General features: G+C 33.2%; 2 protein-coding genes across 8 annotated transcripts in view; one reads left to right on the top strand and one right to left on the bottom strand.

The window, feature by feature from the left end:
* Positions 1-1,248: 1,248 nt before the first annotated feature.
* On the bottom strand, positions 1,249-10,426 carry LOC129804120 (beta-1,3-glucan-binding protein-like). Of its 2 annotated transcripts, none has more exons than XM_055851200.1 (6): positions 10,337-10,426; positions 5,661-5,896; positions 5,440-5,594; positions 4,952-5,373; positions 1,640-1,788; positions 1,249-1,556 (listed from the first exon to the last, which is right to left on the bottom strand). In XM_055851200.1, the coding sequence occupies exons 2-6, from the start codon at positions 5,886-5,888 to the stop codon at positions 1,341-1,343; spliced, it is 1,170 nt and encodes a 389-aa protein (XP_055707175.1). In that variant the 5' UTR covers positions 5,889-5,896; positions 10,337-10,426; the 3' UTR covers positions 1,249-1,340. The 2 variants fall into 2 exon arrangements, with proteins under 2 accessions (XP_055707175.1, XP_055707177.1); XM_055851202.1 differs by having other exon boundaries at positions 10,381-10,404.
* A 5,844-nt stretch (positions 10,427-16,270) lies between these two features.
* The window catches only part of LOC129804106 (neuropeptide-like 1), a 46,759-nt gene continuing 35,328 nt past the window's right edge, over positions 16,271-27,701 (top strand). For 4 of the 6 annotated variants that reach the window (XM_055851184.1, XM_055851182.1, XM_055851179.1 and 1 more), the window contains exon 1: positions 16,271-16,580. In XM_055851184.1, the coding sequence (XP_055707159.1) occupies positions 16,503-16,580 (78 nt within the window). In that variant the 5' untranslated portion in view covers positions 16,271-16,502. The remainder of the gene's footprint in view (positions 16,581-27,701) is intronic. The other 2 variants (XM_055851185.1, XM_055851180.1) reach the window with 1 other exon arrangement.

The raw sequence follows: 27,701 nt of genomic DNA, 5'->3' as shown, positions 1-27,701 counted from the left end.
AAACGATTTTTTAGTGATTCATAAATCGGTTCAAATAGGCTGTGAACCGGTAAACTTAAGAAGAAGCTGCGTAGTGAAAACAATTAAATATGTGAACACATTGCTTTTCCTCATAAATTCGATAACTTAAGCCACTTGAGAGAAACTGAAATTTACGTTCAGTCTTAGTGCTAGGAGTTTAACACTAAACCTACCAAGACCCGGTCAGATTGACCGGTTTAAGATTAACACATTTAAACGGAACAGTGTCGCGCTCAAACTTTATGAATTTCTCAAAATATGCATGTAATATATTTTTCAGTGTTTAAATTTTAATTTTTTGCTATTTTTCAAGACAAATTTGTTGAGTATTCTACCCTACCACGGTTTGTGATTTGACCGAAAAACGACCAAAAACGGTCGGTAGGTTTAGTGTTAAGGATCTCGTTTATAATAAGTCAATCTAGATTAATTGTATTAATTTTCATTATTTACCAAATATCAACCGAGAAAGCAACATTCTTGTATTACTATAGCACTGTTTCTTTTATACTACTTTGGGAATAGTCTTAATACAAAATATATGTTAATCCTGGCACAGAGTTCTGTATAAATTGTATTAAACCACCGACGAAATATGGAACATCAAATGACATGAACATTATATACCTCGTCTGGTGATTCGGGTTATTCCATGAATTTCCCATTTTATTCTGCATAACAACAACCACTTGCACTACATAAAAAACCATATTGTTCACTCAAATCATGTAAAATATGAAAATTTTTATGAGAAAATTAGAATAAAATGTGAGAGACACAAATCGTTACTTCCAATTTTTGAAAATTATTAATAAAACAGTTTCAATGCCGTCTCATTTCGTTCGGATCTTTGTTATATTTTTTTCTTATTCACTTTTAAATTAGGAGAACAACAGCGTGTCCTTACTACAAATAGAATTGTAGTAGAGCGAATTCTCTTTAATCAAGTTTAGAACCCTGTCTACTCGAAGTTCTACACCCATATCCTGGATATATACTCCTGAAGCTCCTGAACTTTAAATTTCTACCAAAGCTCACCGAAAGCTTTTATAAAGAATTTTCTGATGAAACGATTACCAGCTGCTGAAACATAGGAAGAATGTTTAGATTTTTGTCACTGATGATGAACTACAACTCGAGCGACATTCTATCAGTAAGAATATCAATCAATATGTGAATGTTTATAACTCTCTGTGATTTTCAACCATTCAAAATAGAAATTTAACGTTTTTCATCATGCTTGCAGTATATTTTCTAATTCCCCTCTATAAGAAGAATGACTAAATACTAGAGAAATCCCCCATTAATCCCCATGTAGTTTAAAGTGCCCAAATCCGGACATAATCAACTTGAAGGGAAGCATCTTTGGAGAAATTCTCCTCAAGTTTCCATGTGGGTAGCCATTGATTGCGCCCATTCCAAAATTCTGTAGCAGCCCGGGGAGATGTATTGAGCCAGGGTTTTCCACCGGGATTTACCCCGTCATCGGGGAAGTATCCTGTACCACCCACAGCTAGATTAATGATGCAATAGAACTGAAACGCAAAAAAAAGGAATGGAATCTTTAGTATGTTTCCGACTGAGATTTGGTGTCTTAGGGTAAATTTTTTCTACGCACTTCTTGGTCAAAAGGGGCCATAGTAGAGCCAAAACGCCATGGATTCTCTGTCCCAGGAGCCTTCAGATCGAAATTGCCATACAACCAAAAGCCCTCCCCCACGTTTATGGTGCCGGTTTCCACGTCATCGATACTGAATGTTATTCGATCTGCAATATGATTGGAGTTAAGGAATATGAAAAATGATATCAAAAAGATTATTATGATATATGCAAACTTGTATACTCTACTGGATTTTTCAAACATATTAGTTTAAGAACTGATTTGATATCAGATTAAAGAAAAATAAAACGAAATTAAAAATAAAACTCTCTTACAAATAAGATTTTTCACTTACACTCTGTGAAATATTTGCATTTGACTTGCTTTTGTAATTTTTTTTGTTACCCTCAAAATAAATACTTAATGCTGATAAAGTTTTTGGAAAACTTTTAAAGTCTAACAAATAACACAATTCAGCGTTTTTAAAGAGCAATTTTTATTACAATTTTGAAAAGAAATATTCTTAATCAAAGTCTTAAGATACGAAAACGCTTCTTTTCATTTTTAACAAAATATTCTGGTGTTTGTATACCCCTTAACCAACCCCCTATCCAGGGTCTTAAACCTTAAGGCCTATTAATTTAAACATGTGTTAAAAATCCTTAAGTAAAATTAAATACAACCATAAAAATAAATACCAAAATCATCCATCTATAAATTTTTTTTTTTTTTCAAATGGCAAGGTAAGAAAACAATAAATAAAAAAGAAACCTCATACGTTAATAGCCTTACTGAAAAATATTCTGTTCTTATGAATTTATATAATTATAACTTAAAAATAATTCAAAAAGTAATTAGAATCTGAATACAAATATTAAATATAATAAATTTCATCAATATTTCAAAGAACTTTACTAATATCATATTTTTGAGAGATTAGTACACACAGAAAAATTTTGACTCTAAATTTAAGAATATATAAGATCCTGGGAACTTAAATTGGACGTGAATCCCCGAGGCGTTTAAGTTTAGAAGCTCTGAGTGAAAGAAATGGGCTAGAATCCCTAGCTCTTTCAAGTTAAGAGATCGGGAACTTAAGTTCTGCATTAGCTGGAAAATGAAAAATGTCTACAGATTTGCAAATTGCAACTAAAACTAAATGATCAAGGATTTAGAATTAGGACATTGACATTCATGGGATTGGATTTGAAATCAAATTTCTGGGTGTTTCTGTTTAAGAATTTTCCATTTTTCTGTGTGTAGATATGTTTTTACATTTTATAAAAAAATTATCGAAATTAATTTTGAAATCATTTCGGGATTTTTGTGCAATTTTCAGTCATAATTTATCTATATTGCAAAATTAATTTTAAAAATCTAATATCAAATATACAAAAAAGAGACTTCAAACAACAAATAATTAATTATGATAACAGAAAATTATTTTTTATCCTTAATTCAGGTTTATAATTGATTTTAGGTACACACAGAAAAATTTTGACTCTAAATTTAAGAATATAAAAGATCCTGGGAACCTAAAATGGACGTGAATCCCCGAGGCGTTTAAGTTTAAAAGCTCTGAGCGAAAGACATGCGCTAGAATCCCTAGCTCTTTCAAGTTAAGAGATCGGGAACTTAAGTTCTGCATTAGCTGGAAAATGAAAAATGTCTACAGATTTGCAAATTGCAACTAAAACTAAATGATCAAGGATTTAGAATTAGGGCATTGGCATTCATTGGATGGGATTTGAAATTAAATTCCTGTGTGTTTCTGTTTAAGAATTTTTCATTTTTCTGTGTGAATGAAAAAAAGGTTATTTGCAGGGAATAGCAATGTATCTCCCTGTTGTTATACCCTGAGCCTCGCTTTTTTTCTCTATAGGGTAAATGTCCTAATTCAAAACCATTTCCAGACGCTTTAACTTTGACAGAAGGCTCAACACATTAAGTTCAATTTTTTTCTGAAGAAAATTACATAAATTTGCTCCTTGACTCTTCTAGAATGTGACTGTTTAGTGAAAATTCTTTTTTAATTAATTTGAAAACTCCTTAAATACAAGAAAAATACACGAGTGTAAAATGCTGCTAATTGGAAACAAATTAATCCAAATAGAGACAAGGGAAAGTTTCTAATTGGAGACAAACAGTGTAAGTTAAACCGCGACGAAAGGCTTCCAAAACTTTGTTGAGTCGCTCTTGAACGCAGGATTTGTTCTTATTCCTGGTCTTTTCTCCTTTCCCATCTAAAACAATAAGAAAATCTCTCCAAAAAAAATTCATATTTCCGGGGTTTCCTATTGAAGCATTTGCAGATACTTCAGAAAAACCCTTTTTGTTCACGAAATAGGAAATTATTTTATTTGAAAACTTCACGTACCGTTTTCAATAAACATTAGCACTTAATTTAAATAAAATTAGCCAGAAATATGACATAAATATTGAACAAAACGAATAAACAACAATCACCTCATTGTGTTTTTCATTGGAAAACAAGGTCGATGGTGAATAATAAAATTTCGATGGTGAGAAGGTACACTTTTAATTTTTCTGAGAAATTAACAAATTAAAATTTGTGAATATGAGTGGATTTTCGCTTTACTTGGAGCAAAATTAACTAAATAATGAAACTGTGGTATAGAAAATATATAAATATAATAATTTAGTACTGTATTTATCATGAAAACAATGACGTTTCCATTTGGAGTAGCGAAAAAATTCCATTTAGAGCAAGTTTTGAGTTAGCTGAATTTACCCTACCTTTTGTGACTTTTTTAGGGTAAATTATCATGATTATGCGAATCAGACTACGCACCAGTGTTTGTCAATACGTGGATCTCTTTCATAGTGTTATAGAGACCAAACATCTAAAATCATTGACTCTTGGTGTTAGATGATTCCCCAAACTCCTTTTTATATTTTTTGAATAACTAGTTCAACGATTTTTTTTGCATTTTGACATACTGCAATCTCTGAAATCTGCAAATGGATTCAATTAGTTTCATTAATTTCTCTGAAATGGATTGTTAATCTCAAATTTAACATATTTTCCGTTTTCTTAAATCATCTGCAAAACCCCTGAGCCAATATGTTTCACTTTCTCTGCCATTTTAATCTCAATACTGGTTGATTGATTAAATGGGAAAATTTAAAACCATTCTCTCTATTTCGTAATTATATTAAATAAATAAATAAATAAAAAAAGAAAAGAAAATATGAAAAATCTCACTATAGTAAATTGAGATTGTTGAACAAAGATGCTAAAATACCCTTTTTCAACCTTACAGATTGATTTTTATATTGCAATCAGGTGATTGGGGTGTAAATTAATACCTGGTGTCCATTCCATTTGATAACGATGAAAATCTTTGTTGAAACCATTTCCTTGGGCCGTATTTCGTGCAAAATGGGTTGTCTTCCAAGCATTTTGCTGAGGGTATGGGCCATATTGGAGAGATGACGTCATCTGCTCTACCCCAATATGAACACCCCCTTGCATCAAATCCCTATTGCCACGAGATTCCACTAAATCAATCTCGCCAGATGACGGCCAGGACCCGTAGGAGTTGTGCTTCGGCAGAAACCAAATTGCTGGCCAAAGCCAATCTCCGCTCGGCATCTTGGCATTCACCTCTACTTTGCCATACTTGAAGGCGAAGGAGTTGACTGTTCTGATGCGAGCACTCTTGATGGGATTTAGTACATTCATGGGATTACCTGTACGTTCACAGCCCCAAAATTGAGGATTTGTGCACCTGAGAAAAATGCAACTGTGTTATGACCCCGATGATAACAACCCCCCCAGCAAAAGAGATACAAACTGATCTGCCGGTGCTCCACCGTGAAGATTCAAAGTGCCAGATGTTAGAAAAGGTTCACCAAAGTCATTAGCACTGAGTGATGGTCTAATGTGCAGAACTCCTTGTTCGGCATAAGAGTTGGATCGATTGTTGGTGTACCATTGGAATTCCCAATTCTGCAGATTCATATGCCAACAAGTTAGAAAGTTCATTCACTCATGAAGGAACTTTGAGAAACTTACACCACCTCCTGATAGTGTAATTTCATGTTGCCACGTCTCATAGTCGAGAGTGTCGAAGTTGTCCTCAAAAAGTAAATCACCGGAACAGATTGGGCCAGTTATTGCGCTTGCCAGTGATCCACTGACTGTCGTTAGAGAGGGTTCACATTTCAATTTTGAGTCTCTTGGTCGGAATGCCGCAAAAGTGGCACCAAGAAGGTGAAGTACAAGCCAGAATTGAGGCTTCATCTACTGATCTATACAAAATTAAATAATAAGCTTTATCTCATTTTATATTGTACAATCTTTTAAGTTTTTTTAAGGTTTTAAATTAATTTAATAACCAAACAAAAGAATTACAAATTTAATTTAATTTGGATCGAAATTTTTACTTCGGAGTGTATTTAAAAAAAATTGATAATATTTAAATTTAATGTCAAACCAAATTAAATTTCCGAACTCATAACTCATCGTAGAATAGACTATAGACGTTAAATTTTAGTTACATATCTAATTATTTATAGGTCTTGATTTTAGCGAATTACAACCAGCTTATCAATTTAACTATGTTTCAGTAAATTTGAAGATAACACGGTATAGACAACTTTAGAAACTTCTTTATTTAACCGAAAAAATTCAATGGTAAAGTAAAGTGCCCTCGAGTCGACCGGTTCCTCGACTCGACCGGTGGTCAATATTTAAATGTTTTAATGGTGAATTTCTATAAAATTGTCACTAATTCGTCTTTATTTATGGAATAATTGACTTATTGGACCTATTAATGTTAGATCATATGCCAAATATTATTGCAAATATAAATAAATTGAATAAATAACTCTACCGGTCGAATTGAGGAACGGGTCGAATTAAGGAACCGGTCGACTTAAGGGCACTTTACTTTACATAAAATAAAAGAATGAGCTTAGGATTGTTTTTTTTTTATATCCAAAAAATATTTCAGAAATATACGTTTTAGGTCATAAGTTTGTTACGGTACTCATTTCTAGTAATCCGGCAAAAGATTTCTCCGTGCAGCTAAAAATTAAACGGATATAGCCTCAAAAGAACACCTCTCGGCAGAGAATCTTTGTTGGCAATCTTATCAAAATATTAATATTTATTTTATATGTCTAACAAAATGCAATTATTATAACGTTTTTTTTAATCTAGCTCTTCTCGTAAAGAGATATGTTCAAATTTTATATCCCACAATTGGCACTGAAAATGTCCATAGAATTTAATCAAGATCTTGAGAAATACTTTTCTTTCTAGTTTTGTGAAAATTTTGTATAAAGTGGATTATACAGATCATTAGCCAGTTAAATAAGTTGATATTAGTGAATGTCTATAAGAAGAAAAATTTTTAATTCTGAGTAAAGTCATATAAATTTTTTAAAGTGTGAATAAAGACGTTATTTCCACCGTAGAATGCGTATATTTAGACCAATTGGAATAATTTTGATTTTGTTTGAAATGCCTTATTTTTAACCAACCTGAATACTTAATTTATGACTGATAAAGAGTCAGGCTGTATTAATTAATAAATAATATAATAAAATATTATCTTAAAATAGTGAAATTTCTGTAATTTCTGTGCAGAGGAGACAGTGGTTAAAAGCACGGCGTTTATGTTGACGATATTGACACTATTTGTTCGGGGAACAAGGATCCCTATACTATATCTATAAATTCATATCGATAGGTCTCGTATTCTAAAATTCAATATCTGATTAAAAACAATACAGGGTTTACAACTACCGCTTGCAATTTTTTGATATTGAAAAAAATAATCAACGAATCTACTTTAAATTTAGTATGGAAAAATGAAATTAAACACTCCAACATTAACAATGGTATTTAGGGACAGGGAGTCTACTTTAAACAAAAAAAAAGAATTTTTGCATAATTTGAATTTTTGATAAAGACCCCATCACCAGAAGTGCTCAAAAGCGTATCAAAAAGTGCATATCAGAAGGACTCCAAGGATTGGAACAGGGGCCCGTTAAGCCTAATAAAGAGTGAAGATATCTTTCACTTTTCCTTGTAAAAATTTTGCAGCTATTGCACCGCGATTTAAACAAATTTCCTCGTAGTTCTTGTATAATTTTGGCGAACATTATGAAATATGTATTTTTAGATAGCTTTTAATGCACGATTTCGAAATATATCAGACTGATAAGTCAATTCTATTTAGGAAAAAACTTACCAATAGTTTGCAGTGCCTCTATGCAAAAACGTATGGAAAAAATGAAATGTCGAGAGGCCCCTGATTGGAAAAAGCTTAAGCACAAGTGCTATATAGCTGACAGAAATTACATTGAATGAAAGAAAATAGATTTTGATGAATAAATAAATATTTTTGAGAAAAAAATAAAAATTCACGTTTATAAAATAAAGCTAAATAAATAAATAAATTAATTAATTAATCAGTTAATTATATACATATGTAACCTGGGCATTAATCAATAAATTCTTTTCAATTCTATTTACATATATACGCATAATCGAATTTGATATATAAATAAAAGTTTTCTTGATATAGTAAATTATTTAATAAAAGGGGTGGCAAAGCGACCCAGGCTTTGCGAAATGCTCGAACTCGAGATTTAGATGCTATACCTCAAAAGTATTTTCGCATCATTTACCGGTTTTCAAACGATTTGAACCAATGCATCACTCAAAAGATCTCCAGAATAGTTTTAAAAGTATTAGAATTGATTTTCAGATAAAAATTAGTTATCAGGTATGAACCGGTTCAGTTTTATAAGAAATTCCAAGACCTTTCCAATGAGCGCGAACACGATACCATTCTGTTGAAAAATGCGCTCTCTAGTGCCTTTTAAACTTTTAACCTTGAAAAAGCGTTATTAGGAATGATTCAACGGTATTTTTGCCTTGAGACGAAAATACCGTTGAATCATTCAAAAATGAGAAACATCACATGATGCCTTTTCGAGCAATCCCAATAAACATGGTTTTGGTGGAGAAGGGAAGGGATGGGGGGAAAATGAGGGGCATGTTAACGATCCTTAGGTCGACTCATAGGGGGTCCCCCTTAGTTCTCAAGTTGCTATCTCTAACCGTTTGACCTCTAGAGCTGGCGACAGCCGGACGGACAGACGGACAAAAATAGTGACGACAAAATTCGAAACTTCAGATTTCCCAAATTCTAACAAAGTACGACCCTTTGGGGGGTAACGACTCGAAATATATATATAACTCAAAATCGAGGGATTATATATACCTCCGTGGAGTTTGAGCAGTAAAAGGAAAATAATCGTAAAATGCCATTTAAGACCTTTAAGTGTTAAAGTTGTTAATTGAATAGCTGTCTAAATACGATTTTTTTCTAAATTAAAATACTTTGGCACTTCCTAGCCAATACCAGACCTTACAACATCTGCATTAATCTCTTTGATGAGAAAAACACTAGCAAAACGCTCGTATACTTAATTTGTTACTCATAGAAATTTCGAAAAAAAAAGTGATAGTGAAAGTTATTTAGTTATGATAGTGAAGACAGTGAAACGGCGTTATCACACTTGCACATTAAAATTTTAATGTAATTCACATTAATTGTCTCTTTTGAGCGTCCAAATATGTTACTTGTGTCTTTGAGTCTCTTAATATTTGGGGTTTTCTATTTATTGATAAAGAAGTGGACTTGGCCTGCAAAAATAAGTTTAAATTTACCTAAAGCATAAATATTTTTCACATTAAAAAATTAAAGAGAAAATCGCATTAATTTTTCGCATTAATGCTATAAATCAATTTATATCAAATTTTGCGGGTCAAGTCTACCTTTTTATCAACAAATAGATCAAATTTTGAATATAAAATGATTCAAACACACAAATTACACATTTGGTCTCTCACCAGAGACAATTAATGTGAATTATATTAAAATTTTAATGTGCAAGTGTGATAACACAGTAAGAAGGGCTTCATGAAGGGTGAAAATCAGAACACTTCTGCATATTCTAGAGAAAGCAACTAGTTTGCAAGGAAGAATTCTAATAATGAGATAATATTTTCAAATAATAGCAATGATTTTATAAATTCGAAAACTTTGTTTTATTAACTTACATTCAAATTAAATTTCCCAATAATATTAAAATGAAGTTGAAAATTTAAATTAAATCTATAAAACAATTCACTATGAAATTATTCTCACTCTATGCAGAATATTAATTCATTAAATGTATTTGAACAGTGGAGATGCTTATTTATAGATTTCATTTTACCTTAATTCAAGCCTATCTATGTAAAATCAAATACAAACGCTGCTGTTGAAAATGAATTAAATTTCAAGTAATTTTATATAGTATGATAGGTATGCACATTCTGAATATCGGCTGTTCCATTTTATAATATTCTATTTAAAAATGAGGCGGATTTTGGAGAGGAATTTGAAGTTCAAAGATTTAAACTAATTTTGAATAACTGATGAGTAATGGCCAATAAGTTTTCACCAATTAATAAATTTAGGCACGAAAAGTAGCTTATCAGACGAAGTAAAACTATTTTAATTTGACTTAGAATCCTTAGAATAGTATGAAATGTGTTCATTGCCATATACCTCATAATTATTCACTAAAATCCATACATACATTTCACTTTAGTTCCACAACTTTTCGGGTATTTATTTACCAAAACGGTCATTATAATATTTTAATTTTAAATAAATCTACCCTTACCAATGTAAAAACGTCACACCACTTATTTGAAAAGTGTAACTTACAATTTTCTATTGATTAGAACAGAACTAAATTTCACGATAAACTGTTAATGAATAGCTAAGAGTCTTTATATTTATAGGGGAAAAGAAGTGTTCTCACGCCAACTGATAAGATCACAATTGATGATGGCATTCGATTGAAATGTCCAAATGGATTACCTCGTAAATTTGCGTAGAAAAAACACCAGCAAATTCTCTTATTGTTTGAACTTTTTTCATGCAATTTATGATTCTAGTCTGAGAATCGTCAATCAAGAAAGATGTCAACACTTGAAGGCATTGAGAATAAACACGGGGAATATTTTGATAGTTTTAAGTATAAAAAGTGTTTAATATTTCCGTTCATGTCAGAAGGTTAACACTACCAACCGTGTAGGTTTTTCACATATACCGATTAGTCCAGATTTTCATAATAATAACAATTTTGTCAGTAAAATTTGTATGTTTGTCTCCCCTAATTGTATTATTATGCTCTTATCAAAACGTCACACTTTTTAAACATCTCCCCTTTAGCATTTTTGTCAACGCAAAACTCATTAAGATTTCCATCAAAGTGGTGAGTTTAGAATGCTAATCGCGTAGGGTGGTTCCAATAACAACCAAAAATATTTAGAATATACAACAATATACTCTATACATAGCAATTATTTTTAACTCGGGTTTTTTTGCTTATTTTCCACGCGTTTTCTTGTTTTTCTCCAGTCTAGGAATGTCCTCTTAATATGTCATGAAATTGTGAAGACCGGAAATGACGCGCAAAATGTTAATCTATCAAAAATTCTCATTTGCTGGAAGGCTAGAGCAGGAAGCACTGCTTAGTTATTAGAGGAAAATGCGCGCCAAATAAAATTACACTTATTTAAATGATGTGGAAATTCTCAGAAGTAAAATTATCTAGTGTGGATAAGAAAAAAAAAAATCGGAAAAAGCGAATAAAAGATCACATTGCAAATTAATGTGGCGATATTCAAACTAATTGGACGATTGCCACAGAATTTCGCTTCTCGCATTTCGTCCACGAGTGGCTTCTTTTAAAAGCTCCAACTCGCTTATTCAATTTACATGGAAGAATAACAACTACAATCGATCAGAGTTCAGTAACGCAAATGCGTTACATGTAGAGTTCAATTGCCTTCTACTTTGTACAATTATGCCGAAAATAGACACAGACTGATCCTAGAGAATACTCAGCTCGAAAAATTTAGTGGTAAAGGATCAGCCCAAACTATCATACACTGAGGATTTAGGATCAAGGATTAGCGTTTTCAGCGTAAATTTTTATTAAATCTTCACACTTTGATTGCTTAAGGAATTCTTATGTGCATTATTAATGGATTTTTCGTACAGGAAAGAGCACTCTGACCTTCCCATTACTCCAATCTTAATGCATTTTAAGATTTTGCAACATTGCGTACCATTACTCTCCATGTTTTTTCAACCAATTGACATTTCGAAAAGCACCTAAAAACACCCATAGTGAAGCTTTTTATTTTCAACACTGGCGCTGATGTCGCCTAATCCCCGTAATTTCACTAGACCTCATGAATTTAGAGGATCAGCCTGATCCTCCACATTATGGGCTGATTCGTGAGTGTATCGACACCAATTCTCATTTTTCGGGCTGATCCCTAAGCTGATCCTTGTGTCTATTTTGGGCTTTAGAATGAGTCTAATGTGCTAGACACATTTACGACTTAAGCCGAGAGACGGGTTAACGTCAAACTAATGATTAGATTATATTTTCATTGGTTTGTGGTTGACATAAGATTTTGCCAGGGAATCAGTTCTCCATTTCAAATTACCGGTGCAGCCACTATTGCAGTCCACAATTGAGCTCCTTGTATACGTACTCCATTTTTATTTTATCCCCCGACATGGGTACCCGTTCCCATATCACAGCATTTCTATGTGCTCCCAATACCGCTACTGTATATCACACCAGCTCATTTCAGAGTGTATTTGGATCAGTGACAGTGAATATTTGTATCGATTGAAGTACTCAGTTTACGGCCCCAGTTTCCCAAGATCATTTAAATGTCTTAAGGGCTTAAGTGGCCAATTACGTCCCTTTAAAAGACAAGACCTCCTGCACAACACCTCGCCATTCCACACGATCTAAAACCAAGGTGTGCTAGCGTCGCAGCTCCCCCATGGTTTCAAGGACATCGTTCAGTATGTTTTTCCATCTCGGGGGGACGCCCTCTCCTTCTAGACCGCTCCAGATTTCGCTCATACAGTTTCCTGGGCATTCTATCTCTGGAATAAAGCAAATGTTAGCGATCCAGCTTAATCTTCTCGCCCGAATAGAGTCCACAATGTTGGCCTTTTCATAAAGCTCCTCCAGTTCGTGGTTCAGTTGTGTTCGGAATTCCCCTGTAGTTTCCTCATGGAAGGGCACTTAAATTCGCCTCTCAAAAATCAGCAGGTTTCTCTCCTCAGTGCGGGTAAACGGTATTGATTCCAGGCCATACATTGTGACTGGCTTCAGTATCCCGTCTGACGCAGGGTAAGGGGGCCCAGCGTTGAGCCATTAATGAACACCCAGCTTTAGGCACTTTTTTAGCCTTCATCGGCAAGATCCGATTGGTAGGCCCGGATTAAGGACTGGATTTTGCCACGTACATCAATGGCGGGCGCATGAAACTGTCAACAACACTACCTTTTTTCACTTCCGAATATTATACAAACGACAGAAGCTACAAAGATAAAGAACTGTTTTACTGAACTGGTATTAACGATTTAACACTTTTAAAAAGGAAAAATCGTTGCGTAAAAAAATTGTCTCCTAAAAATACCCACGAAAAAGCAATAAAAACACGTATTTTAGGGTTGTACAGTAGACTCTCTCAAATTCGGGAATTTGGGACCGAAATGTCCCCCGAATTAGAGAGAAATTCGGGCGTCAAACAGTTTGACGTGCAACGGTTTTTTATTCATCTTCACGCACATATTAAATTTACATAATTATACTTATTGTAAATTTCATGAATATCCTTTAAACTAAACTTAAAACTAAGATAAATGGCAAATTTAAGGATATTGGCTTCATTCGATAATCATAATCAAACTTGAAAAATGTCAACAATTTTTTTTTTCCAATTTAACTGCCGCCCGAATTAAAAAGTATCCCGATCTTAAAAGAGCCGAATTAGCGAGAGTCTACTATAATTTATTTAATATTATCACTCCACCTTTTCCAACACGAAACACAGTGTCGCATATTTATTATTATTAATAAAATCACTCAAATCGCACAAAATCACTAAGAAACTTTGAATGAATTTGAAAACAAATAAAATGATTTGGAAGGTATTCCATCTTGTCACTGACAGCTGAGCAGCACGGTCGGCAACATAATTTTTGTAGATCTACTGCTCACCACCATGAACGCAAACAGTGTCCTTCACATATATTTAGTAAGCGGTATTTTGTATGGAAGCTGCTTAAAAGTAAGGTATGAAAGATAGGGGTTAACTCAGGCTATAATCCACGCTTACCTGGTCAGACGGGATGGTTCTGTATATTTTGATCTTTGTAGACAGCGAGACGTTCCTTGATCGAATTATTGATGAGAGCGCAAAGTAACTTCTATCTTCCGCCGCGAGTCTCTCGTTAACCTCTATTCCAATTTCATTAGCCGTTGTCATTAGAGGAGACTGGGGCAAAAAGTCACAAAACGGATATTTTATTTTTTTACAAGCTACTCGAGCACCTTCAAAATTTCTAATTAGCACAGTTTTATAGGAAATCTACCTCTCTACAACTCTGTGAAAGTCATTTTCCTCTATTTTGTAAGGAAATATATTTATCGAGCCGTTTTCTAAAAGGTAATTTTGTGATCATTCTCAAAAATTCTAGGGCAAATAGTATCAGGCATAAGATACTATCACATTCACATTTTGATTCGCTTTATTATGGGATTCCATAAATTTAAGTAAAATACCTAAATTACATATTTTCATAGGAAATTTATTCTTACTACACCTTTGTAAAACACCGTTTTCTCTATCTAAGCGAGAAAAGCGCATTTTAAGCTATTTTAGAAAAAAAACACACAAAAGAAAGCAAATCGTGTGACCAATGCAAAGAACAAGCGGCGATACATAACATTGGCGTTTCTTTTCACCGTGGGACATCAGAAATTGTTTCGGTTTTGTTACTTTTTGCTCCATAGCTTTTATTACTTTTTACCCCAAGTGGTCGCTTTTAATAAAAGGATTTCTGGAGAAAAGTATCTTTGTTAAATTCTAAAATAGATAGCGGATTCGTATTCAAATAATATCCAGATAATTTGGGAAATATTCATATTTAAAATAAGTAGCTAATAATTCATATCTTCTGCACGGAAAATATTTCAAAAATAGGGCTAAAAATTTCTATATTTTTTTTATTTTATAAATTCCCTGTTCGAATTCTAACAAACTTACGACATTGAAGAAGGTTCATGGAGGCTATCTATGGAAAAAATTTTAAGCCGCTATTTTATTTGTCTTGGAAGAAATTAAATTTTGAAATTTTCGATTTGTGACCTCTTGTCCCAGTCTCCCCTACCGATCCGAGGTATTTGAAGTTATTGACAACCTCAAAATTCCACTCGTCCACAGTGACATTCTGACGGGATCGGGATGCTGTGACGCCGGTGACCACGTACTTCATTTAAATGTGATTATTGAAAATCTTAGATAAAAATTATATTTGTAATTTGTATAATTTTTAGCTTTTTTTCTGACTACTTTTTAATTTAATTTAATTTTTTTAATACAAATTTGCAAACATTGCCTGTAAAGATCCCTACACCACAAGCTCTAATTGCCTTATTACTATTTATTGTTAAATTAAGGTTTCAAAACCCTTTGCAAATATGTTTGTCCTTCTGTCATAACTTGTTGTAGGTCAAAAGATTTTAGATAGAATTTGGATGTATTTGAGAGACCACTCTGGAATCCGTAACATTGTTATGAACAACCCTATTTCTGTAGAAATTTAAGTTATAATTTTTATAATTAGCTCATATTGTAGGGTAATGTAGGCATGGTTCGCACAAAGTAAACCTTCAAACGATGAGAATTTTCTCTTTGTTTGCAAAGAGCTGACCTATCACTTTTCATCTCGTTTCATGAGCCTAATAATGATCTATCTTATGGATAAAAAATGACGAACTAGCTCTTTGCAAACAAAGAGAAAATTTGCGTTGTTTGAAGGTTCACTCTGTGAGAACCATGCCAACATTCCCCTATATCGAAAATGTAAATTAGTCAAAAAATAAATCAGACATTCTCAGTCATGCTTCTGATCGGGGAACCAATAACATTATATTAACTCTTCAACATGACTTTCATCCGCCTACATTTCGGTAAACGTAAAAGTGATGCAGTAAAACCGTGTAAGATAATTCATACGAAATTCTCAAACTCGTAATCCTGATAAATTAAAGTCTGCACTGAAAAACAACTGCCATTAATAAAGTATTTAATAAACAGAGAGTATCATTTAAGTCATCAGTTCGAGCATTTCGCGAAGTGTTATTCATTTAATTTCTCTCAGTGAGATGTAGTCTCCATTTTTGCTCCCTTCATGACTATGTGGGGTCATTCTTTTTGCGGTTGATATCCCCTGGAGGACATGGAGAAAATGCTACGAGAGATGTGCAAACTTATTTAAGCACATCGATAGCTTTCGATTTCATGTTGAGCTTCTTCACTTTTCCCATTCCATTCCACATCAACTACCCTACAGTACCCGCGTGTTTATCCCATGTTGCGCCTTCCTCAGGAGCTAAGGGGTGTGTTGTAGGGCGCAAGCTCAAAAAAACCTCCCTCTTGACGGCGTCCCATACACGAGGAGTGGTAGGACTCTCGGAATGATATAAAAAGGGATGCGAATGCGACAAGTTGTAGCAGTCGCGCGGGAATCCTCAAAACAAAGAGAGACATCTAATCTGAGGTGTCCCATTTAAACGTTTCTTATTACAATTTCCTCACTAACATCTCTATAATCTCCAGATAAAAGTGTCTTTATCACCATCAATTGCAGTTGATTGTTCAGAAAAAAAGGATCCATTGAAAGAACTGAAAGTTCCGTTGTGGTCTATTGAGAAAAGTGCTTCATTTGTGCGTCTGTGAAAGATGGGAAAGAATAAACTGTTCTTTTCCACACGACTTCTATTTCCTACAGCAGCAACACTGTGTCTTCTCATTCAATCTGTAAGTTTATACATCTGTTGGTTTCTACGTGCTTATACATCGTAATATATATCAACAATGGAGTGGTTTGAAAGCTCCTTTCTAACTCAATTTATACTAAAAGTCACCAACATCATGTCACTCCCAGTCGATTTCTGTCCCCTAAATTAACCAATTTCTTCCCATCGTGCAATTTTCTTGTTTTCAAAGAAGATAAATTTTCTGAATTATTGTAAATTTCATCCTGTGACACAGAGCTTTCAGCTCTTCGATATTTATGAAGAAAGCTCCCCATGATGAAAGTTAGTAAAAATGTGCTTCATCATTGTGAGAGGCAATTTGTTCTGTGGTGTTTTTTTTCCTCAAAATCCGATTTTATGTCTTTTTGTTTTACTCTAAAATTCACTAATGCGAGAAATATGGTCCATAACATAATTTTACCCATATTGAAATCATAATTTAACTTTCGTGTAGTGGTTACTCTCATAATTTAATGGTGAATATGAGTTAAGTTTAATCAAAAAACTGAAGAAAAATTGATTGATTACCCATTAAAAATTCCTGTTTTCTCAACCGATAAGGGATCTCATTACAAGCTTTGTATATCTATACTTGAGAGATTAAGAATTTGTGGAATAGATTACAATTATGGTGATACTTACGTCCCCTACGTCAAGTAACGAATATTTTTTGTAAAGGCCATTTTCAGTTTTGAAATAGATATTACCTAACTATAATGTTTTGAAACCATGTCCAAATAGAAAGTGTTTTATAATTTTCTATTTGTGCAACAAAATAAGCTCTTTATTTAACTCTAAATATATATACAGTGGAACCTCGATAGAGTCAATTATTTCCAGGACTGTTGACTCCATTAGAGTCCGAAAAAAAATTAAAATGTGAAATTTTTATATAAAGGGGTATTATTTTATGTTTGTTCTAGATAATTGATAAATTTAACACGATAGTAGAATATTTTATTTAATTAACCGGAGTCTACAGTTCATCACGAGCGTGAGCAGTCTGATTTGCGCAAAGCTCTGTGAAATAATCAATTAGTATTAAGAAAAAGTCTCTAAAAATCAATTGAAATAGTGAAATTGGACACTAAAGTAAAAGACATTGTCATATTGAACAGTGGAAAGTGAATTTTCAATTGTGAAAATAGAAAATTGGGAATTTCCATTTCATAAAAAAAAAGTCTCCCAGTTAAGTGTAAAAGAGTGAGCAGGATGGCGGGAGCGCCAGCCGGCGCTGTCCGCAAGAGAGTGAGGGAGACTCCTTTCACGGAAGAGGATTTCCCAACTTTAGAGAGAAAGAGAGAAAGAAACCTGTTTGTTTTTGGGAGAGGAGATGATAACAATGGACCAAAATTCCTGGTAGTGGAGAGAGTTGAAGCCGATAAGAGCATGAAGACTCTATCGGTATTCAAAGTGAAACGAGAGATTGCAAAAATTGCTGGGACAGTTAAGCGGCTGCAGCCTTTGTTGGGTGGAAAGACTCTTTTGATTGAGATCAAAAATGAAAATCAGGTTGAACCACTCTTGAAGTTGCAATTGTTGGCTGGGAAATCAGTGAAGGTTTCTGTGCACCAGACAATGAACAAATCTAAGGGGATCATAGCTTGCTATGATTGGACCCACATGCCAATAGAGGAGCTGAAGGAGGAACTGAAGGCGTTCAACATTTCGGACGTGACAGCTATTAAAAGGAAGGCTGAAAAAGGAAAAATGATTGATACGGGATCTTTCATTGTGGTTTTTGACTCTCCTCAACTGCCTGAGTCAATTGACGCCTTTTACTATCCCCTCAAAGTGAAGGTGTACGTGCCAAATCCCATGAGGTGTTTCAAATGTCAAAAATATGGACATTTTGTTGACAAATGCCGACTCCATAAGAAGTTATGTGGACGCTGTCTGTACGATGAGCACGAGGGTGAATGTAAAAATCCCCATTTCTGCGCAAATTGTGGGGAAGATCATCTTTCTTGGTCGAGGAAGTGCCCCATCTTCAAGCAAGAATTTGCAATAATGAGGATAAAGGTGACGCAAAAGATGTCATACTTCGCGGCAAAGCAGGAGTATATGAGGTCTCGTGGATTGGATAAATCTTTTGCTGAAGTGGTTGCCCGTTCTAAGGCTTCCAAGATGCTGAGACAAATTCAAGCGTCAAAGAAAACAGTATTCCCGGGTTATGAAGCACAGAGCAATGAAGGAGATGAAAGAAATGGCGTCGGTTTGCCCTCAACTGGGTTCTTGGAGTCCCTGAGACAGGACAGAATGGACACGGAGGAAAACTCTTCTGCGGAAACCCAACAAGGACATCCGCAGGCGCCTGGTGTTTCTTCTGGAAACACCTTTTTGGGTGCTGACAACAGCACCGGTAGCAGCCCACAACTTCCATCGTCAGGAACAATTGGAACCGTCATTAAGGATGCTTTAGATACTTTAAATTAGTATTGATAGTGTTTGTGCTAGGGTGGGCCGGACTGGACATGGGACTGCAGGGCTTGGGCCTGGCTCCGTTTGTGTGCCCATTTAGTGTATTCTTCGAATGCTCTTTGTGGGTGTACAGCGGTGGTTGGGTTTGGGGCGTGTGGTTCTGTGTCTGGTCTGGTCCATTTTGGCATGAATGTAAGTATTTCAAGAGAAATCACACACTAGAAAGTCATTTGATTATTATTAGTATTTTTGAATTTATTTTGATAAATATTTAAGATGATTTTGATTCAATGGAATATAAACGGTTTTTATAACAATTTCTTCGACATTCAGAGACTAGTGTGTGATCTTGATCCACATTTTATTTGTCTTCAAGAAACTCACCTTGGAGTTAATGATGTTCCTAAACTGAGAAATTACTCAATTATTGCTAATATTAATGCACACTCTAATTCTTCTGGTGGAGTGGCTATTTGTATTTCTAATCGCTCCAATATTAAGTTTTCAGAGATTAATTTAAATTCTCCTCTTGATGCTGTAGCTATAAGAACTGTATATAAAGGCAGAGAATTATCTGTTTGTTCCCTTTATTTAAAACCTAATATGAGGGTTGAGCCTTCGGAACTTCAAATGCTGTCGGATCAGATTCCTTCTCCCAAACTCATAGTTGGAGACTTTAACGCTCACAATCAGATTTGGGGATCCGTGCGAACATGTTCAAGAGGAAGGACAATAGAAAATTTTCTTTTAAATAATGAACTAGTATACCTAAATAAGGGAAAAAACACTTATTTCCACCCTGGTTTCAGAACTTTATCAGCGATAGACTTAGCATTATGCAGCTCACAAATTCTTCATACATTTGATTGGGACGTTTTAGACTCATACCACTCCAGTGATCACTTTCCGATTAAGATTACTGAAATTAATGCGGGACCTGATACTTACAGACGTCAAAGATGGAAAGAAAAAGATGTAGACTGGATTAAATTTGGTAGGAGGGTTGAAGAAACCCTTCCTTCACTAGAATATTTAGATTTAGATAATGCCATAGACAAATTCACTGAAACAGTACAAAACGTTGCTAATGAAATGGTTCCTAAAACTAGTGCAGTCCCTAAAGTCAAACAAAAAGCCTGGTGGAATGATAGTATAGCTTCCCTTTCTAAAGAATGTAAAAAGGCCTACAAAAAAGCTTGTAAAAATTTAACCGAAGAAAATGACAGGAATTACAGAGCTCTTAAAGCCGAACTTAAAAAGCAGTGCCTAGAAGCCAAAAAGAAAACATGGCAAGATTACGTTCGAACAATTGATGCTAATACAACTTCTGGGGATATGTGGCATAAAATTAATCGAATTAGGGGGACATATAAGACGCAGATTATCAATCAAATAAAGTCTGGTAACAACATTGTTACCACGCCAACGGAGATTGGAAACTCGCTGGCCAATTATTTTCAGAATAACTCTAAAGATGACCCTATTGATTCTCCCAGTATGAATAGAAAAAATTATTTGGAGACATCACTTATTCAAATAAGTAATGAACCTCCTGAATTATCAATGCTTGATGTTCCTTTTTCACTAAATGAAATGAACACTTGTATGAGAAAAGCGAAAGGAAAATCTCCGGGTCCAGACACTCTTACTTACAATATGTTGAAGAATTTAGAGTTATCTTCTAAAACAAGTCTGCTAGCTATTTATAATAGAATATTGGAAAGTGGAGTGTTTCCCGAAGTATGGAAGATGGCTAGTGTAGTTCCCATTCTTAAACCAGACAAAGATCCGTTATCTGTGGAAAGTTATAGACCAATATCCCTGCTCAATTGTTCTAGCAAAATTTTTGAAAAAATGATAGCTAAGAGATTAAACTGGTGGTTAGAATCTAACAACAAGTTGTCTGAAAGGCAGTACGGCTTTAGGAACTCTAGAAGCACTAATGATAATGTTACATTTTTACAAAATTACATTGCAGTAAACCGACAAGAAGGTAATCATACTATAGCTGTTTCACTAGATATTTCAAAAGCTTACGAAAAAGTATGGCGGGTAATAGTCTTAAAACAACTTCATGAATGGGGTTTAAATGGCAGTTTAATATCTTTAATTGACAATTTTATGCAAAATAGAAAAATTCAGGTTTTAATTGGTAATCAAGTCTCTGACATTCACATTTTAACAAATGGTGTCCCACAAGGCAGTTCACTATCTGTAACTCTTTTCTTGATAGCAATCAATAGTGTTACAAAAGAATTTGATAAAACCCCGGGAATTGAGTTCCTATTATATGCTGACGATATAATAATGTTTTCTTCACATCCAGATTACGACTGTTTAATCTTAAATATTCAAAATGCCCTAAACAACATAATGCAATGGGCCGATTTGAACGGGTTTCACTTCTCAGCAGAAAAAACTCAAGCTATCCATTTCTGTCACAAACGAATTTGTCAAGATCCGGATATTTTCATGGGAAGACATCAGATCCAATTTGTGGACGATATAAGGATCTTAGGTATTCAATTTGATAGAAAGCTTTTGTTTAATAAGCATTTAGATAAAGTTAAGAACAGTCTCACCAAAAATTTAAATTTAGTTAGAAATATTTCTAGTCAGGAATGGGGTTCTAACCAAGAGCAGCTTTTGAACATTGTAAATGCTTTGATCTGTAGTCGTATTGAATATTGCAGCACAGCAGTTAGTACAACGAACACTAGCAATTTAAATAAGTTAAATCCAATTTTAAATGCAGCACTTAGAGCTTCAACAGGCGCCTTTAGATCATCCCCAATAAATAGTATTATGGCAATTTCAAACTTTACCCCATTGGACATCAGACGTTCAAGAATCAATGTCAAATACTTCACGAAGAGTGTAAGTTATGACAGAGATTTAATAAGGTCGCAATATGAATTTTCAATGAGATTCCGTAAGCCTACACCCTTTATTATTACAGCAAAACAAGATTTAGAAAGATTTAATATCTCAATATCAAACTTAAAAACAGTAGATCCTCCTACACAAGCCCCTTGGTATTTCAGAGATAACATGATAAATTTCTCTCTGGCAATTTTTAAAAAATCAGAAACTTCTCCAGCTAGATATATTGAAGAATTCAACAAAGTCATCTCTCGTTTTTCGGATCACACTAAAGTCTTCACCGATGGCTCAAAAAGTGACTCGGGTGTCGCGTTTGCAACGTATTATGTTAAAAATGAATCATTGTGTTCCGAGTCTCAAGTAAAAATTCCAGAATTTGTTTCAGTATTTGCTTCGGAGGCCAAGGCCATATTAACAGGTTGTGATATTCCTTGGGATAATGGAGAAAAAAGGATAATTTTGTCAGACAGTATGTCAGTACTCCAAGCTATTTCAAATCTTGAAAATTCGTATCCTACAGTCACCAAAATTAGAGATCGCCTCATTCAGCACTATCCTAATCTCAAACTCATGTGGATTCCCAGTCATGTGGGTATTGATGGGAACGAAATAGTAGATAGCTTGGCTAAAACTGCTACGTTGAGAGAAGGAATCGATGATCAGTCGCATTATTCGATTGACTTGGTAAATTTAATTCAACGTAATTCTAGAGAAATGGCTTCAGAATCCTGGAGTAGAATTTATCAAAGTGACGGCCTAGCAAAATTGGGATTTAATATTCAATTATTTCAAAGCAGTAGCCTTAAATACACTAGAAGAGACAGAGTAGTTTTAAATAGAGTTTTAATTGGTCACACTAAATTAACACATGGTTTTCTAATGTCGAAGGATCCGCCTCCCATTTGTGATACATGTAATGTACAGATCTCAGTAATTCATATTTTTGCTGAGTGTCCTAAATACACTCAAGCAAGACAATATTTGAACTATAAAAATTGTGATAGTATTTTAAGTTTTCTAGGACACATTGGAATTTATGATGCTATTTAGTATTTTTTTTCTATCATTTGTAATTAAGTAATTGTTCCTACTACCCTTTTGGGTAAATTTGACTGAATTTTGTGGAAAATATCCCAAATTGAATAGTTTTTAAGCAACACAATATTATTATTTGTAAAGTATTATACACTTCATGGCTACGGCCCCTGTGTAAATTTTCTTGAAATATATATATATATTATTTAATTAACCCATAAATTCTACACCCTCTGGTACAAAAAAGTCGTATATTTGGGCAAAAGTTGGAGATTAAGGAATCATTTTATAGAATATTTTTATTATTATTAGTAAGTATCTTATGTGAAAATTACCATCCATGTGATAATATTGAGGTCCATTCACGATGTTAAGATAAGGAAATGCTGTCTTAAAGATTTCTCACTTATTTTTTAGAACAGCTCTGGTAGATATTTAATTGTTGAAAATTCTAATTCAATTAAAGTTATTAATTAAAATGTATTTTAAACTTTTATTGTATGAAAAAAGGGATTGATAGTTGTTCTTTTCGTTACAACATAACTATGACTCTAAATTTCACAAAAAGAGCAACAAAACCAAATTTTCTCATATTCTTCTTGTTCTGAAAAATGAGCGCTAAATGGTTAGAGATATCTACTTAGAGTCTTCAGATGACCCCCTAATAAGTCAACCATGGGGATTATTATTATGACCCTCATTTCCTCAGGAAAATACGTCATTCGGGATCATAGGGCTTAATCAAAAAATTTTAAGACAAGAGAGAACAGACTATCGGTCAAAACGCTTAAAATAACGAAAAGAAAATTATTTTTGTCGAAAATTGAATTCACGGTTAATATACGAATTTTATCATAATATTGTTTTTCTTGTGTTAAAAACGTTGCATTGACACACCAAAACACTGATTTTAATTTCAAAAAAGTCATACAATTAGTTCAATAATAATGAAAAAGTTGATTCTATCGGAGTCCGTAGAGTAAAAAAAAATAGCTATTGACTCTATTGGAGATTGACTCTATCGGGGGTTGACTCTATCGAGGTCCCACTGTAATGTGTTTTTGCCTGCAGCACTGTGCAATATTTAATATTAACAAATCAAAAGAACGCAAGAAATGTAAAGAATTTCATTTTATTTACTATTTGTTTCTTTAAATGTTTCACTATCCTTGATTCTTATAGATATTTATACAATTAAAATAAAAGATATGCAAACCGATGTAGAAAGGTGATAATATGAATTATTGACAAAATTTCATTTTGAAAATAAGTATCAATAAAGTATAAATTTTTGCGTAACATAATTCGTGTTCTATGTGCGTTCCTTGTCTTTTGAGTTTCTCAATTTAATCAGAAAATTAGCGTATAATAACTTTTGTAAAAACCAGAAAGGTTGAAATTATTAAGAATTATTAAGAATCTGGTGAATCAATTTCTGATAAATGTTATTTTCCAATTGTTAAAAATGAAAATACGTTTAGAACGCTATGTGATTGCGTTGGTTTCCTGAATTATTATTTTCCTTCTTAAAATTTGAGATAAACTTCAATTTCTATATTTACATACTTCCAATCTTGGTAAATTTTATCTTTAATTTGTTTTTCTATAATGACAGAAGAGGGTACTTAAACCCTATAAATTTTCCTGTTTAAAGAAGTCTTTTTCATTAAATAAATAGAGAAACGTAAAAAAATTCGTCTCTTTCCAAACAGCAAAAAAATCCTTATTTGATTGATTTTAATTAATATGACGTATTAGCTCAGTCATCATAACACCGTTAAAAGTCATATATGACGCGAAATGGAATAGTATCAGGAAGAAAGATTTCAAGTTTTGTAACACAAAACCTTTACCATGATTACCGATTTTAAGCAGAATCTTAGCAATGTTTCTCTCTATTGTTATTTTTAGTAATTGTGCTAACGTAGTATTAAAATCGTTCTAATGATATCTTTACTAAATGTTTTGCTCTAAATCATGCAGTGCAATTTAGGCTTGTTACAACTATTTAATTTGTCCTTTTACTAAAGTTGGAACATTTTGAGTACATTCTATTCTGATTTCTCATCATTATTTGTAAAGTTCTTTTTGCTTTTTATTATTATTATTATCATTATTTATTATTAAATTTATTGAAATAAGTTTTGCCTTGGAAATTTTTACGATATTAAAGTCATACTCTAACTAGATAATCACAGATATTAATGTACATATTCTACTTACCATCACACTGTTAACGAGTCAGATACCTATTTGAATTCTGTTTATGGGATTCCGGTATTCTGGGTAGTCTATATCTATATTTTGCAAAATAAATCTAAATTGTAAAATTTTATACACTTTTTATTACGAACTATTTTGTGTAAAATTTTAGTGCCTTATTTTCCATTTTCCGAAAAATCCTAAATTCAGAATAAGAGGAGGTTCATGGACATCATCAAAAGCCTAACTTAACGAGAGTGTGACCTTTTCCAAATCATGATACTGACTCTATACATTTGATGGTATCATTCTATTCACACTGGCTCATACGGTCAAAAATGTGTGTCCTTATCGTATATCGTCTCACAAAATGAGTGCTATTGAATAGTATATATCCTTTTGCATCATAATCCCTGTTATTTTCTTGACTGAAAGACCCACAAAAAAGTTGGACGTCGAAATGTGATTGTCCATATAATGTGGCAAATGGAGAGGAAATCTGTTGCTCATCTGCTAAAGTTGGCTCATCCATTTCTTATTGCTTGTTGTCTGACATTGCAATTATAGAAAGTAATCTAATAGGGCTATAAAAAATACATTATTGCCATTATTGCATTATTTAAATTGTCTACGGAATATATTTTGTTTCTTTGCAAGGATTCGCAGAAAATGATGACTTTAGGATAAATGTAATTATTTATAGACCAAATTTTTTCATACTCATATTTCGCACTTTTCACCAAATTTCAAACGAATTAATTATTTCTATAATTTATATGATTTCAAAGAAATACGCATTATCAATAATTTTTTTTTATTTATCGAAATTTCTATATAAACGTTACTATGAAACATTGCGAATGTAAAATGATACATATTTTCAAACATTTAAAGTGCGGCATATAATATAATATTATTTTATTATTTAATTGTTGCAATTTGACATAAAGTCCCTTTAACTAAAACTAAATTTAATGGTATGTAAAACAACAAAATTGAATTAAATACCCACATTGCATTTTTAATTTGCAATTCCACTTCACTTGCAATTTTTCTAGAAACATCTGGTAAATGAGCATCCCCTGACACAGAAAGCAGTGGAATTTTCTCAGGGAGATTGAAAAGCCTGAGATTGAGGAAAATAATTGCTTTTAGAGCATAGCATGGAAGCGTGTCTCTTGGACATATAAAACATCATATTTATCTGTTTTAATACTTTATGCAGAGCTTATTGAAAATTTTGGCTTGTGGACCGATAGAAAAGTTTCTTTTGTTATATTCAGTCTTTTATGGTCTCATTTTTATAAAACGGCATTACTGACCATGCTAAAGTCACCACTTATGGCCAGTTAGGCCTGACATTATGTATACAAACAATACTCAGGCCAATTTTAATATTTTTTCTTAATTTAATTTAATACCCCTCTGGCGAAGGGTTGGACCAGCTCCCATACATTTCTGCCCATTGTCCTTTCTACTAGAAACTTACGAAATACCTTGAAATTGTACAACCCACTAATAAGTTCGTAAAAGTTTGTTGAAGATCGTTTGATCATGTTAAAAATAGGTTCTTAACATGATCACATGACGAATATTATTCTTTTCGAAACATTTGTTCGTAAATGTTCGTAAACACAAAGAAAATTTCGTAAATTTTGTTATTTGTTCATAAAGTTTAGTTATACAAACAAAAATGTATGAACAATTAATAAAATGGAAACCGGTGAGCGTCGGGGAAAGAAGGATCAGCTTAGAAAATTTTCGATTTTTCTCAAAGCTTTCAGCTCAGACTCCAAGCCTTCATCAGTGGTCAAATCTTGTCTTTTCTCGCTTTGTCATTGATTCAGGGATTTCACAGGGCATGGGATTTAGGGCACTGCACTTGATTTTAGTAGTAATATTTAAATAAATATTAGATAGTTTTGTGTATGTTCTCCTAAAGATTTCTTTGTGAAAACTTTGAGAAAAATCTAAAATTTTCTAAGCTGATCTTTCTTTCCCCGACGCTTACCGGTTTCCATTATTAGCATATCAACTCGTCGGATATTATTTTCAATGTATGAACAATTAGTTAAGTCAAGTCATATCATGTTCAATCATGTTTGTATGATCACCACTGAATTCTTATTTTTTGTACACCCTAATAATTCCATTTTGTATTTAAAATCTTGAAGACTCATTAGAGTTGAGAATAAATTAAAAGAAGTTGACACTTTTATTGCCTTCTGCACTTGGACAAGTTAAAAGGGAGAAATTCAGAGAACCCATTAATGAATCACAAGGAAATGGTGATCTCATTATTTTTACTATTGAATCACAAAGATCTTGAGCAGTGGCTCAAAAGTTATATAAGATGTAAAAACACAATTTTATAATAAGAAAGAAATAATAATAAGAATAAAGTGGACATCGAGAGAAGCAAGAAGTCTTCTTTATTTCTCAACATTCTGATTTCCCCGCTCGGAAATCATAATTAATTGTTTGTAAAAGAACAAAATATGCTCATAAAGTGAACATGTTGCGAACAAAGTTTGTGGAAAAAAGTACAAATTTTTACGAACTTTTTAGTGAGGTATACAAT

Source organism: Phlebotomus papatasi, chromosome 2 (assembly GCF_024763615.1).
Source record: "Phlebotomus papatasi isolate M1 chromosome 2, Ppap_2.1, whole genome shotgun sequence".
NCBI classification, from domain to species: Eukaryota; Metazoa; Arthropoda; class Insecta; order Diptera; family Psychodidae; genus Phlebotomus; species Phlebotomus papatasi.
The sequence above is the reverse complement of the archived record's forward strand: the minus strand, read 5'-3'. Positions and strand labels throughout refer to the sequence as shown.